This window comes from Manacus vitellinus, unplaced genomic scaffold, assembly GCF_001715985.3.
Source record: "Manacus vitellinus isolate BGI_N305 unplaced genomic scaffold, ASM171598v3 scaffold_25_pilon, whole genome shotgun sequence".
NCBI classification, from domain to species: Eukaryota; Metazoa; Chordata; class Aves; order Passeriformes; family Pipridae; genus Manacus; species Manacus vitellinus.
The window spans coordinates 3,490,517-3,502,957 of NW_021939882.1; the positions used below are offsets into that span (position 1 = coordinate 3,490,517).

The window sequence follows — 12,441 nt, forward strand, 5'->3', positions numbered from 1 at the left end:
TCAGAGCACTGATTCACCCCCTTCAATTTCTATGACTGCATAGACAGCTGTGAGTATATTCTTATCCCACAGGCTGTTTTTCATACTGACAGACTGAATCAGCTTATTTTACACAGAGGAAGAGATGCCAGTGTTTTTCCTCATCTATCCTTTCTGAGGCTATTACTTGTCCTAGATTTCCTGTAGGCAGGCACTGTGCATTTTGGGCTGGGGCTGAGCGAATAAACAGCGGCTGGAGAATCTGGACTGGCAGAAGAAACTGTCCAGCAACAATATGACAGCTCAGAGACTGTCTGGAAGATACACCTCAGCCTTTAAATCAGCACGAGATGGGTTATATCCACCTCCAATCAATGTGGAATGTGGCAGCTCATTTAGTGCAAGGAGCACCAGGGAGAGCTGGCAGTGACTGTGCTGGGGCAGCTTCTGCTGAAAGGAAAGAGCTGGGATTCCATACCGTAGAAATTCTGGAATTTCACCCAGCAGGCCAACCTCCACCTTCTGGAGTCTGCCTGTACCATTTATTTATAGCTTCAGGACACACTGGAACCCAAAAGGGATTTGTTACGTCATCTGTCCTAGAAAGTTACTTCCCAGCAATTCAGAATCAGCAAAGGCCATCATGTGATCACTACCAACAGTGACCATTTGGAGTTTTGAATGCTCCAGAGCTTTGGCATTTCACCTTACTGAGTTGAATGTTTTAGATTCTGCCTATATAAGAAAACTTCATTTATTAAACATTCACAAAGTATTTTGCAATCTTCAGAACAAAAGAATTTCAGACTGAATATGCACATCCTCAGCTGTAAATCAGATACTGGATCCTGATAAAACACTTCTAAGTTTACAGCACTTTGAACTGAAATCAGCCAGGGAGTGCCTTGTTTGTGAAGGACATTGCTGATTCCACCACCATGGCATCCAAAGACTTAAACCCTCCATATTCCAGGACCAAATTTCAAGTCTATCATAATTGTTAAAAAACATCAGATAAGCCTCTGGTAAGCACCATTTGCACTGGAAAACAATGACAGGAATTTGCTAACACATCGGAGAGGCTGAACTGTGACTATTTCCTAACAATCCCGATGCAGAGAATGAAGGGATAACTCTTTCCAGCCAAGTCACACTGGTCACTGCTGTCTGGTGCTGCTTGGCTGGCACAAAGGGCAGCACTGATCCAGCCTCTCTTTCTCACCCAAAGCATCCCAGCTCTTCTGTTTACACACTCTCATTTTAAGGGAATGGAAGTACCTGCACCGAGCCACCAGGGAAACTTTTCATTCTCATTAAAAACTAGTTTCTAAAGGCATTAGCTCCTACTTGGGAATCGTCTGAAGTCAATGGCAAGTGATGTAATCAGCCTCTGGCAGAACTAGTCCCATCACTGCAAGATCTGCATTTCCTGGAGCACTCACACAAAAGATTGATACTCACCATCTATTTAACATTTACACCACCATTCCTTCTGTGATGGCACATGAGATTAGCGACAAAACTCTTGAATTCTTTCAGCACAGTTCCTGCTGAACATCCTTGAAGAGCAAACATATAAGGTTGTAACACTTCACGGAACTTTTCAGAATTTTAAAACTTAGATATTTTAAATTAAAGACTGAAATTAGCAAGCTCTTTAAAATGCCAGTTGTCCTCCTTCTGTTTCTATCAGATCACAACCATGAGACAATTTAAAAAGAATCCTTGTCTGTCCATGCCTTGCTGGGCTCTGCCCGGGCCCCAGTCTGGTTATCTGCTTGTCCCAGCTGCACAGTGGTTTCTGATTGATATGCTAAAGAGAAATGGGATTGTTCAGCCTGGAAAACAGAAGGGTTCAAGGTGACCTAATTGTGGCCTTCCAGTACCTGAGGGGAGCCGACAAGGAAATTGGAGACTATTCACAAGGGCCTGGAGCAACAGGACAAGAGGGAATGGCTTCACACTGACAGAGAGGAGGGTTAGATTAGGTATTGGGAAGAAATTCTTTCCTGTGAGGGTGGTGAGGCCCTGGCACAGGTTGCTCAGGGAAGCTGTGGCTGCCCCATCCCTGGGAGTGTTCAAGGCCAGGTTGGATGGGGCTTGGAGAAACCTGGGATAGTGGAAGGTGTCCCTGCCCATGGCAGGGGGTTGGAACAAGATGATCTTTAAGGTCTCCTCCAACCCAAACCATTCTGGCACAACCTGTGCCTCAGGGGTTCTCTCCTCACTGAACAGTCACCTGCCCAGTTACCTGGATTTCCCAGCTGTGTTTTGGGTTTCACCTCTCTGGATGAGCTGCAGAGAACACTGAGCACAAACAAGTGACCCAACTACAATTACCTGGCCAGGCTGACACACTTAAGGCTGTGCAAAGAACAGGAAGGGCAGTGCTGGAACTGCTGAAAGGCTTTTCCAAAGCTCCATGAGGTTTCTACTGAACACTCAACAAGCACCAAATTCACAAAATTAAACAGTTAGCATGCAACACATGGACCCAAGCAGTAGAGAGGGTTCTCAGAGCCTGATTCAACAGAGAGCAGCTCTACAGCCCCCCAGACACAGCCCTTCCCAGTGCGCAGCTCTGCCCATGGATTTGGTACTGACTGGGTGCAGCGTTCGGGGCTCTCAGCATCTCTCACCCTCCTTCCTCTCCCCAAGGAAACCTCACTGCACTTTTGTGACCAGAACAGGGCACCAGAACTTCCCCTAAAGCCCTTTTCACCTCACACAGCCACACACGCACCGTAACCTCTGTCAAAATCACGTCCCCAAGCCCCACGAGCCTCAGCCACAAAGGAACAAGTGTCTACAGGAAGATCAAAATAAAAAGGTTAAGGAGAAACATTGAGTTAAAAGTTTTATTCATTCAACATCTCACATTACAAATATTTAAAAATTATATGCATACTGGTATAAATAGTCATTTGCAAACTATTTAATAACATTAATTTTCACTAGCACTTCAACAAATGAACTCTTTAAAAAAAGTAACTTGTGTTATATAACTTAGAGTAGAACATACAAAAATATGAACTTAAACGTGAAAATGACTTTAATAAAAAATGAATTACCCTTATTTAAAATGCTATAATAAATACTACAACCTCCCCATACACAGTAAAAACTATATGGAAATTCAGCCAAGTAGTACAATTAACTGACATACTTAAATAACTTTTCCTTCTGATAATATGAGCAATACATTGGGGGAAAAACATATTAGGGATTAGTAAAAACTAGACACCCACTTGCTAAAAGTTTCACTTCCAAAAAATATAACAAAAAATCTGATGAAAATTATAAAAACTAATTATACTTTAAAATTTAAAAATATAAAAAATAAAACAGTTGAATACAATATTGTCCCAATTCTTACAATGCTATCACAGTAGCTTTAAAATAAGATAATAAAATAAAGCAAATGACCAAAACCTTTTATTCCATTTTTTTTAAAAATAATCTCAAATTTACATTAGTAGAAAGATTGATTTCTGATTCTTTTCTTTAGAAACACCAGCAAGAAAGAGGATTTACTAGAACAGTAGAAAATGACATTTTTAAATGTCTGCAATTAAAAACAAAGAATTACACTGCAAAGATCTTCCAGAAGTCTGAAATAGGTATTGCACATAACTTGAAGTTAACTTGCCACAATTCATCACATTCAAGTTTTAAATCACCTTTGAACAGAAGGTTTTAACTCTTCAAAAACACAAGGGGTGAATTATCAAGTCTTTCCAACAGCATCCTTATAAAACGCTAAATTCAGTCACTGCAAGGTTGAAATTTGCATTCTGCAGAGGTCTGTGTATGGAGAAGTAGAGACTATACCAAAAAGCACGGGGCAGTGGGGTTCCTTTACATATAAAATAATCAGAAACACTTTATTTTACATTGCAAAAATAACCATGTAATTACTCTGTAACTACACTGGAAGTGCCTGGGCGGTGCCAGGCCAGGGGGATCCGACTCCACGCTCCCCAACCCCGCTGCTCATCGAAGGGACGCCCCACGACTGGTACCTAATTACACGTTAATCACGTCTGGAGCTACATGGTAACCCCAAAACCACAAACCCCATGGAATCAGAAGGACATGTCATCACTATTGAAGCACAGAGTAATGTATATAATTGTTTATGCCCTGTAAATCGAAGTGTAACCAAAGGATCTGTAAACACGCTTGTCACACAATCACAAGTGAATATTAGTAGAATAACAATTTCTTACATTAGTCATGCATACTAACATTACATGCCTGCCACCCAGCAGGCTCTCTTTTATTCTTTAAATATAATTTAAAAGAGCAGACACATTTCTGCATCAAACACCTAACATCGATTCTTTATTAATAATAAAAATGGCTAAACATTCACCAAAAACGTCTGCATTTGTGTATAATTTTTAAAAACTCAGTAAGAAGCGGTAGACAATTTTGATGGTTCTTGACTTTTAAATTTCTACACTATATTTATGCATTTAAATTTCATGGGTCTAAAGACAAGTGTCATTTGTCACTTTCATGCTTTTCTTCTTTAATTCTCAACTTTACATATACTATTTCTTAAATTATATGTACACCAAATACCTGGTGCTGGGCTAAGATGTTTAAGCAACATGCTTTCTTTTCTCTGCAGATTCTAAAATAGCATTGCCAGTGCACAACATCCATAATTCAAAATGTATGCAGAGCACTGAAATGTATAAAAAGCAGAATATAAGAAAATAAAATTTATTAAAATTATTTATATTAAAAAATGAAGTATATGAAGATCTCTCAGTAATAAAAGTACAAAAAGCTACTCTTTGCAATATGAAAAATTGAGGTATTGCATAAAGAGATATCCCGTCAGTGAAAAGTGTGCCTAAAAATGCTCACTGTTGGAAAAACAAGATATACAAAAGTAGTGCATAACAAATATACATTATGTGCATGACAAAATAAGTTAGCTACAAAAACACTGTACCGAAATTCAGCAGGTCATGTACAAAGGGAAAAAATTATTATTCAAAGCTAGTTCTCAAACAGTGTTATTTCTTGTAATGGAAACCCACCTCACCTGTTTGCTGGGTAGGATCGGCACAATAGCACACCCCAAGCCACCTACAAGCATTAAAAAAATTAAAGGAACATTCCAACTATAATTATGTACTTCAGAGAAAAAAAAGTCCCTGACAATCTACACAAGAGCACTCTGCATTTGCATTACTGTTGTCAATATTTTCAGGGATTTCAGTAAAAGCAGCTCCCTTGCTATACTTGACTAGTAGACAGCAAATGTCTCCATTTTGACCTTTGGAACTTGGTAAGGTATAAGTTCATTAAAGCCTGTATTGAAAATAAAAACTGCTTCTCATACAGATAATCGGGGCTGGGGGAAGGGGATGAGGGGGGCCCACGAGGGCTTTTAACAGAGCAGATGTTTTCCAAGCAGTGCTGAGGCAAGTCTTTGGTTTGGGAGACTCTGGGACAGTCCCAGGCCACTCAGAAGATTGCCAATAAATCAGTTCATTTGCACACTGCTGCATCATCATTTGAGAAGTTGGCCAGGGAATTAGTTCAAAGGTAATAAAAATAATTTTCAGAACTACTCCTTCATTTGACTATTTCAAACTAACCCCCTGCACAGCTCACATGGACTGGGTTAATGCTTCTCAAGGTACAACTCAGTTACAATAAAGCCGGCATTAACTTCGCAAGGTTGGCACTTCAAACACCTGTGTGTCTTTATCTCCCCATAGTTAGTTCTGAACAGGTGGAATCTCAGCTGGGATCCTTCTACAGGAAGAGTAAGAAAGGCGTGTGCACACTTGCACCATTCCATGCACAAATTCAGAAAATAGTGCAAAACAAGATTTAAAACTCCTTCAGTTCATGCCGTCTGTTACCGATAAATTTGAGGGGATTTTAAACTGACTTTACATGGGAAACCAATAAACAGCCAATTTGAGTTTGTGTGCCACAATGGAATATCAAAACTTCAGTAAAAATCAGTGATATCCTTGAGGTATCTTTAGGTTTTCTACTTTTTCACGTCAAAATGGAGAGCAAAAGCTGGCCCCTGATGAATGTTAGTATATTAGGATATAGAGTTATATATAGCCATCAAAAATAAAATCTATATATTTATCCTTCAGGAGAGGAAATGCCAGTTCACTAGTTGTCATTACTCTAGCTTTGGTAGAATATCTAGGGTTGTAACCAGACAATTGAGTTCTCTCAAAGAAAAAAAAAAAGTGCACTCCCCCCTCAGTAGTAACTTTACTCAACTTTTACATTCAGGAATTCTTAAAATGTAATCATTTTGATGAAAATATAGTAAGCTCTGCCTATCTCGTTAGTAATTTGGATGCGGGTGGTAGCCAGAGGCACGGTCAGATACACACCGAGCTAAAATTTCAGCCTCAAAACCCTTAAGAGATTTAAAAAAAAAAATAAAATCATTATTATAGCGCTGCTTCAACTTTGCTCATGCATTTTTGTTGCTTTAAACATGCTCTTTCCTGTTGGTAGGTAAATGCTAACTTCATCTGTTGCTGGAAAAATCCAAAGTCCAAACAAAAAAGAGAGGCAAAAACAGGCTTCCCTGGGGGAAAAGTGTCAGAACAGACTGATAGTGTTATTGTTACATGGTTATTTAATAAAAGTATTATTATGTTCTTTATTAACAATAATTTAATTAAAAAACCAAAATACTCTATTGTTTCAATTCTCTTTTCTTAATATTTTTCTCTCCTCTAAGAAAACGTTGCAGGAAATTAAGTGTTCTCTCGGTAGTAAAGACAAGAGAATGCAACTCACTTGCAACATGTTATCGATACGAAAAGGAGTTCCCAATACAGTTTTCAATGACAAGGTTCTATAAAATACCCATATTATAGGTAATTCTTTCATTATACTATTGTTAAATTACAGACTACTACAAAAGGACATGCTGTGTGAGTAAGAGACAGGGCGGGGAGGGCTGGGGGCAGTCGGGAGAACAGAAGAGTGCACTTAATTGGAGGCCTGCAAATGAGCACTGCAGTGATCCTTTAGTTCCAGCGGAATGAAATATGTCTCGGGCGATCTCCTCCCTCCTTCACCAGGGGCTTGTGGAACTCCCTGCCAGCGCGTGAGTGGATAGCAGCCCAGCAATATTCACAGTAATACTGCAGACAGGTAACGTTAGCACAGAAAAACGGAGCGAACTTCCCACCGCAACGGGCCCCCTGACATTCATCACAGAGCTGATCATCCAAGACATATGGCTTAACTTCCACCTGCGTTCAGAAAACGAGAAGAAAGTTCACAGTGCTTAATTACAATGTAGACAAGGACAATTCCACAGCACCTACTCTCTGTGTTGTAGCAGGATGGCCATCAGAGTTCTGTAGCAGGGAGTTTACACTCAAGAATTTCTGCCCTGATTACACACGATCATGGCTGTTGAACACCCAAAACTCCAGTCACTTGAGAACAGTTCTGCTCCCAATCCCTATCCTTTAAAAAACCCCAGAAACCAATGCTGACCATCAGCATCACACATGCTGTCACTGATTTATAGAAAGGCCCAATCAACCTATTGCTGATACACAGACTGCCATCAAAAATGGAAAATCCCAAGGGGTTATTTTTAAACATGGTGATGCCCAATTAAGATCCTCCCCATTCAGGCAGGAATGGAAACTATACAACACTGTAACTGCAGATTAAATATGCATGTGGTCTGCAAATTGCAATGTCGGAATTCCCAACATTAAAAAAAGTCATTTATTATCTAAATAAATAGCTCATGTCTGTATTTTTTTTCCATGACTTAGTCCTCTCAGCAAAGGAAATCCACCTGATCTTGTTGGGATACAATGAGAAGCTTAACAGGGAACTGATTCCCGCCTACGCTGTTGGCATTAAGGGCCAGGTGATGGGCTGTAATTCAGTGCAACAGAAACAAATATAGGTACAACTTCCTGCTCTGGAAGTGTTTGTGACCCTTCTCTGAAGCCCATTTAATTAGATGTATTCACAAACATTTTCAAACATCCAGACTTCAACTGGTATCTCTACTGTTATCTCTGCATCTGCCCCCGGGCTGCTCCTCTCTGCACCTCACAAGCCTCTGAAATACCTCAGTCAAATAAGGACATTCACAAGTTCTTGTGTTTTAAAACTTACTCGATTTTATCACAGTCCAGACTTAAGTAGCTTGATGTCATTTGTGCTTACAGGAAATATAAGCTACTTAGAAACAGCACAGCAGCCTTTTTAATGACCTCAGTTTTTCTCCTCTTCCAGTGCTCAACTTGCATTTCCCAAAACCCCTTTGTGCCAGCTCAGAAGAATGAATTTGTAGAAGAGCAGAAGCAGACAAATATTCTCCATCCCCTAGTCTGCTATGTAGTGTGAGGTTGGGAATGGATTGAGGAGTGTTGGCTTCTCCAAGTGCTAAAAGGACAAAGATGCTGCACAGGCCTCCTTCACGTGGTGATTCTGCTCTGTTACCTCTGCTCAGCCACCTTCAGAGGCCAAACCACAGCACAGGTGTCCTCAGCACATTTATTCAGAGTGTGATAGGAGCTGTAACTGCTCCCTGAGCTGGTTACAGAGAGATTTCCCAGCTCCAGAGAAAAAGCTTCATCAGGTCCACTTAGGGTGGCAGCACTTGGCAGCAGTGCAGGCCACTGAACACTTCATTTGCATTATCTCTGTGAGGGCACACCCTTTAGCAGCACCTCCTTGCCTAATTTTACAGGAAATCCCTTATTGTTACTAATTTTGTTTTTATTTTTACAGAAGAATATTATTAGAAAATTCTTAAAAAATAGTACCTTATTAATAAAAAGCTGCATTGCCACTGTTGTACTTTTACCTTCCTCATGCACCCAATCCCTCCTACAATGAATCCTCTGAGCACTTATCTCCACACATTTGTTCTGAACTACACAAAAAAATGAGGAAATAAGGAGAGTGGGAGGAGAGAAGGAAGGGGAAATGGATTGCAAAATCTTTGCTAGAGTTCACAAGTACTTACTTAAATTTGTAGTCCCACCAGCTTCAATGGACCTATTCACCCAAGTGTCTGCTTATGCAAGCACAAGTTGCACAAGGGCGGCCCAAATTATTTGTTCAAAGCTGTTCAGAACTTATTTCGGAGCCAAGATTAGAACAAAGACATTCCAATTCACAGGCCCACAGTCAAATTGTTGTTACAATTCTTCTACCCAAGCTTTATAGCCAAAGCAGGAGTGAAATGATAATGAGCTAATCAGCCAAGTTTGGAGGGTTTCCGCTGTATTAACTATAAAATTAAGATCAGTAGTGACAGTCATGTAGGAAAAATCCAGGGACAAAGGATGAATTAGACAGAACAGGAGATGTGAGCATCTGAGTTTCTCAAAACTGTGGTTTTAAGATCACTGTAACTGGCAGGTACATTTTATAGAGATGAAGAGGGCAGAAGCAAACTGCAGATCCATTTGGCATATTTCTCTAATTTAAAAAAATAAGGAATAAAACACAGCCTTTACACAAGCTGTGGGGGATGACTGTGAGGCTGTAGTGCACACAAACAAGTTTAAAAGGCATTACCATGATGGTCTTGGACACGCAGCACACACTGTGTAACCCTGGGGTGGTTCTGCCCTTCTCCCAAAAGATGCAGAGCAGGAGTAAGAACTGCTCCATCTTTGGCAGATACCTCACTCCCTGCATTACACAAACACTACAAATACTTGCAGTGGGAGCATATGATGAGTGCAATATTCTTATAAAAGGGCAAGGCAGCTGACACGCTTCCCACTGTGCTCAGCAATTCGAGAAAGTCTGTTTCACAGTTGCCTCCCACGTTCCAGAACCAGCAGCTCTGTACCACTCCTTCATCTTTATTCCGTGTTGTATCTAAGTGGCACAATCCAGCCCTAAATATGTAGTTAATCTGATCTAACATTTACAGCCTCCGCAGCGACACGTGTTTACAAGGAAGAGCGTTTCCAGAGGAAGCGCGGAACGAGGAGCGCGGCCCTTACCCGTTTATCAATCTCTCCGTGCTGCAGCTGAACAAAGCGAGCGCTGATAGCAGCAATGTAACTCTGTTGATTAGAAAATGCAACCCGCCCAGCTCCTTTGGGGTACTTCAGCTCGGGGTCTGTGTCGATTCCAGCATAGCACACCCCTCCGTACAGCCGGTCCATGATCATCGCCAGCTCCACTAAACCACAAAGGAAAAGCAAACGGCGCTGTAGAATTGGCAGGGTTTTTTTTCCCAAGAGCATCAAATCGATCGGTCCAGTTGTGTTCACATCCCCCACTTAATATTCCCTTGCTGAAATGCTCGTTTCCCCCACTGCTCCCCAAACGAGGCTGCACATCCAACATGCCCAGTGGAACACGCAGTGTGTACCTGCTCGTAAAGGCCGAGGAACACCACCAACAAAAATGGTTTTTCTTGGGTCAAGAGGCTGTGAACCATCCATAACAAAATCACTATCACTAAGGTTCCAAGGCCGGATCTGAACCTATGGACAAAAAGCCTTTTTTTTTAACCATTCACAATTCAAAGTATCTCAGTAATATAAACTAAAACAGTGTCCTACAAAGAAGAAAACTTCTTAAACAGCCGTACTTTGTAAACTCAGTTTCTACTTGTTCAGCAATCATTTCTCAAAATGAAGTGGTAATAAGCTCTCTTAAGACAGACCATTTGACCATACTGAATTTCAACACTTCCCTGTTACCCAAATTTCTGGGAAAAAAAGCTCACCCTCTACTTACACATTTACTTAATCATGACTGAACTGCTCTGTACAACTCCCCCCTGGTGCTCACAGATCTACCCTGCTCATATTGTCCCAGCCAAATGTGAGCACTAGACCAGCCTTATCTCAATGCAACAGGCTTCAGAGTTGCCTGTTTATTTACTATGCTGCTTTATATTTGTCTACAGCTGGCCAAATTTGAAGCACAGGAATACAGCAGAATTCCCTCCAAACTCTTAACAAGCTTGCATCAGCCCCCAAGCCATTTGTACTAATAATTTATACTTCAATGCCACACTGTGCTTTTTAGGATTTGTCTCTGTCAAAACATGTTACCTACAACACTCAAAGACATTATGAATTCTACATTTTCATCAATAACAAGCATAAAATACCTGTCTGGAAACACATCTTTTTCTAACCAAAATATGCATTGTAACTAGACTAAAAAATTTCATGTCTAGTTCAAAAATAAGTAAGTTGGTCTCTTCTCTTTGAAAACTTAATTTGACATCTTAAAAATTTTAAACACTAACATTCTGAAGACAGAAAAGATGCATTTGAAGAGGCCAGTTTTTGGTTATCACCCAGGAATTGTGCGGGCCCTGACAATTCCACCTACCGGTTTGTCTTTGATAGTGGGGCTGGAAACACAGAGATAGAGTTTTCCATCTTCTTCAATACATGCATCAATCAGTGCCTGCACAGAGCTTTCATCTTGGAACAGCAAAAATGCATATCCTACCAAAGGGAAAACAGGCACATAACTGGTTTTGCCTATTTGCCTATAGGATAATAATTTAACCCAGAATTATGCTTGACACCATGTCATCACACTGTCACACAGCAAGGGACGAGCTTCAAGGTGCTCTCACACATTTACAGCCCTCTGGTTGATCATATAAGAGACAAAATCTTTCCCAGCTTCTGTGGAAGCCATTTAGTCCCTTTAAAGAACTATTTAGGGTTAGGTTAAAAATGAAGAACAACAGGGGGAGAAAAAGCAAAATGGAATAAAATAAAAACAGGAAGCTAAGGAAGAGTTCTTTTAGTGAATAATAATTGCAAAGCCACACTCTAAACTTCACCAGTTTATAACAATCCCAAGGACTAATTGTTTGGATTTTTTTCCCCTAAACATTGTGTCATTGTAAAAACAGTCTTGTCTAAAATGGAGTCTTATAAAGAAAAATTATTCTGAAATGCTCATATGCTGTTGGTTTTCAGTTATTTACCTTTAGGAGGAAAATAAGATTTGCTCTCTGCCTTGTGTGGCCAGTCTACAATCAAAGGTCCAAAGCGACGAAAGCTAGCAGTGATCTCATCTGTAACAGGAGAGAGGAAAAGGCATGAATTTAAATCAAAATAAATTGAATTTAAGACATCTGAAGAACACTGATTTCAGGTAGCTTCATCCTATAAACAAACATTCTGTGACCCTCAAGGTTCAGCTGTTCAAAGCAATGATCAGTAGCTGATGAGGAATCTTTACAACAAGAGAACACCCGTTGTGAAACAAGACAGACCAAATATCAGGTTTTTCTTTCTATTTTTAATTACAAATACAAGTTCATAACCCACTAATTTGCAGGAATGGAGTCCCTCCATCTATACAGTTATAACAATCCAGCTTCAGCTATTCTCCCACAGAGTTTAGAGGCAATTTGCTGACTTGCTAGTAAGCAATCAGCTCTGCCAATATAATTGTGGAGGACTGGAAACAAATAAA

The 12,441-nt window shown here is 40.3% G+C and overlaps 1 protein-coding gene across 1 annotated transcript in view; it reads right to left on the reverse strand.

Moving 5' to 3' along the window:
- Positions 1 to 2,823: 2,823 nt before the first annotated feature.
- Positions 2,824 to 12,441, reverse strand: part of CPEB4 (cytoplasmic polyadenylation element binding protein 4) — a 42,124-nt gene continuing 32,506 nt past the window's right edge. The window contains exons 4-8 of the mRNA XM_018073590.2: positions 11,948 to 12,037; positions 11,335 to 11,453; positions 10,358 to 10,472; positions 9,984 to 10,165; positions 2,824 to 7,241 (exon numbers count right to left, since the gene is read on the reverse strand). Of these exons, the coding sequence (XP_017929079.2) occupies positions 7,014 to 7,241; positions 9,984 to 10,165; positions 10,358 to 10,472; positions 11,335 to 11,453; positions 11,948 to 12,037 (734 nt within the window). The 3' untranslated portion in view covers positions 2,824 to 7,013. The remainder of the gene's footprint in view (positions 7,242 to 9,983; positions 10,166 to 10,357; positions 10,473 to 11,334; positions 11,454 to 11,947; positions 12,038 to 12,441) is intronic.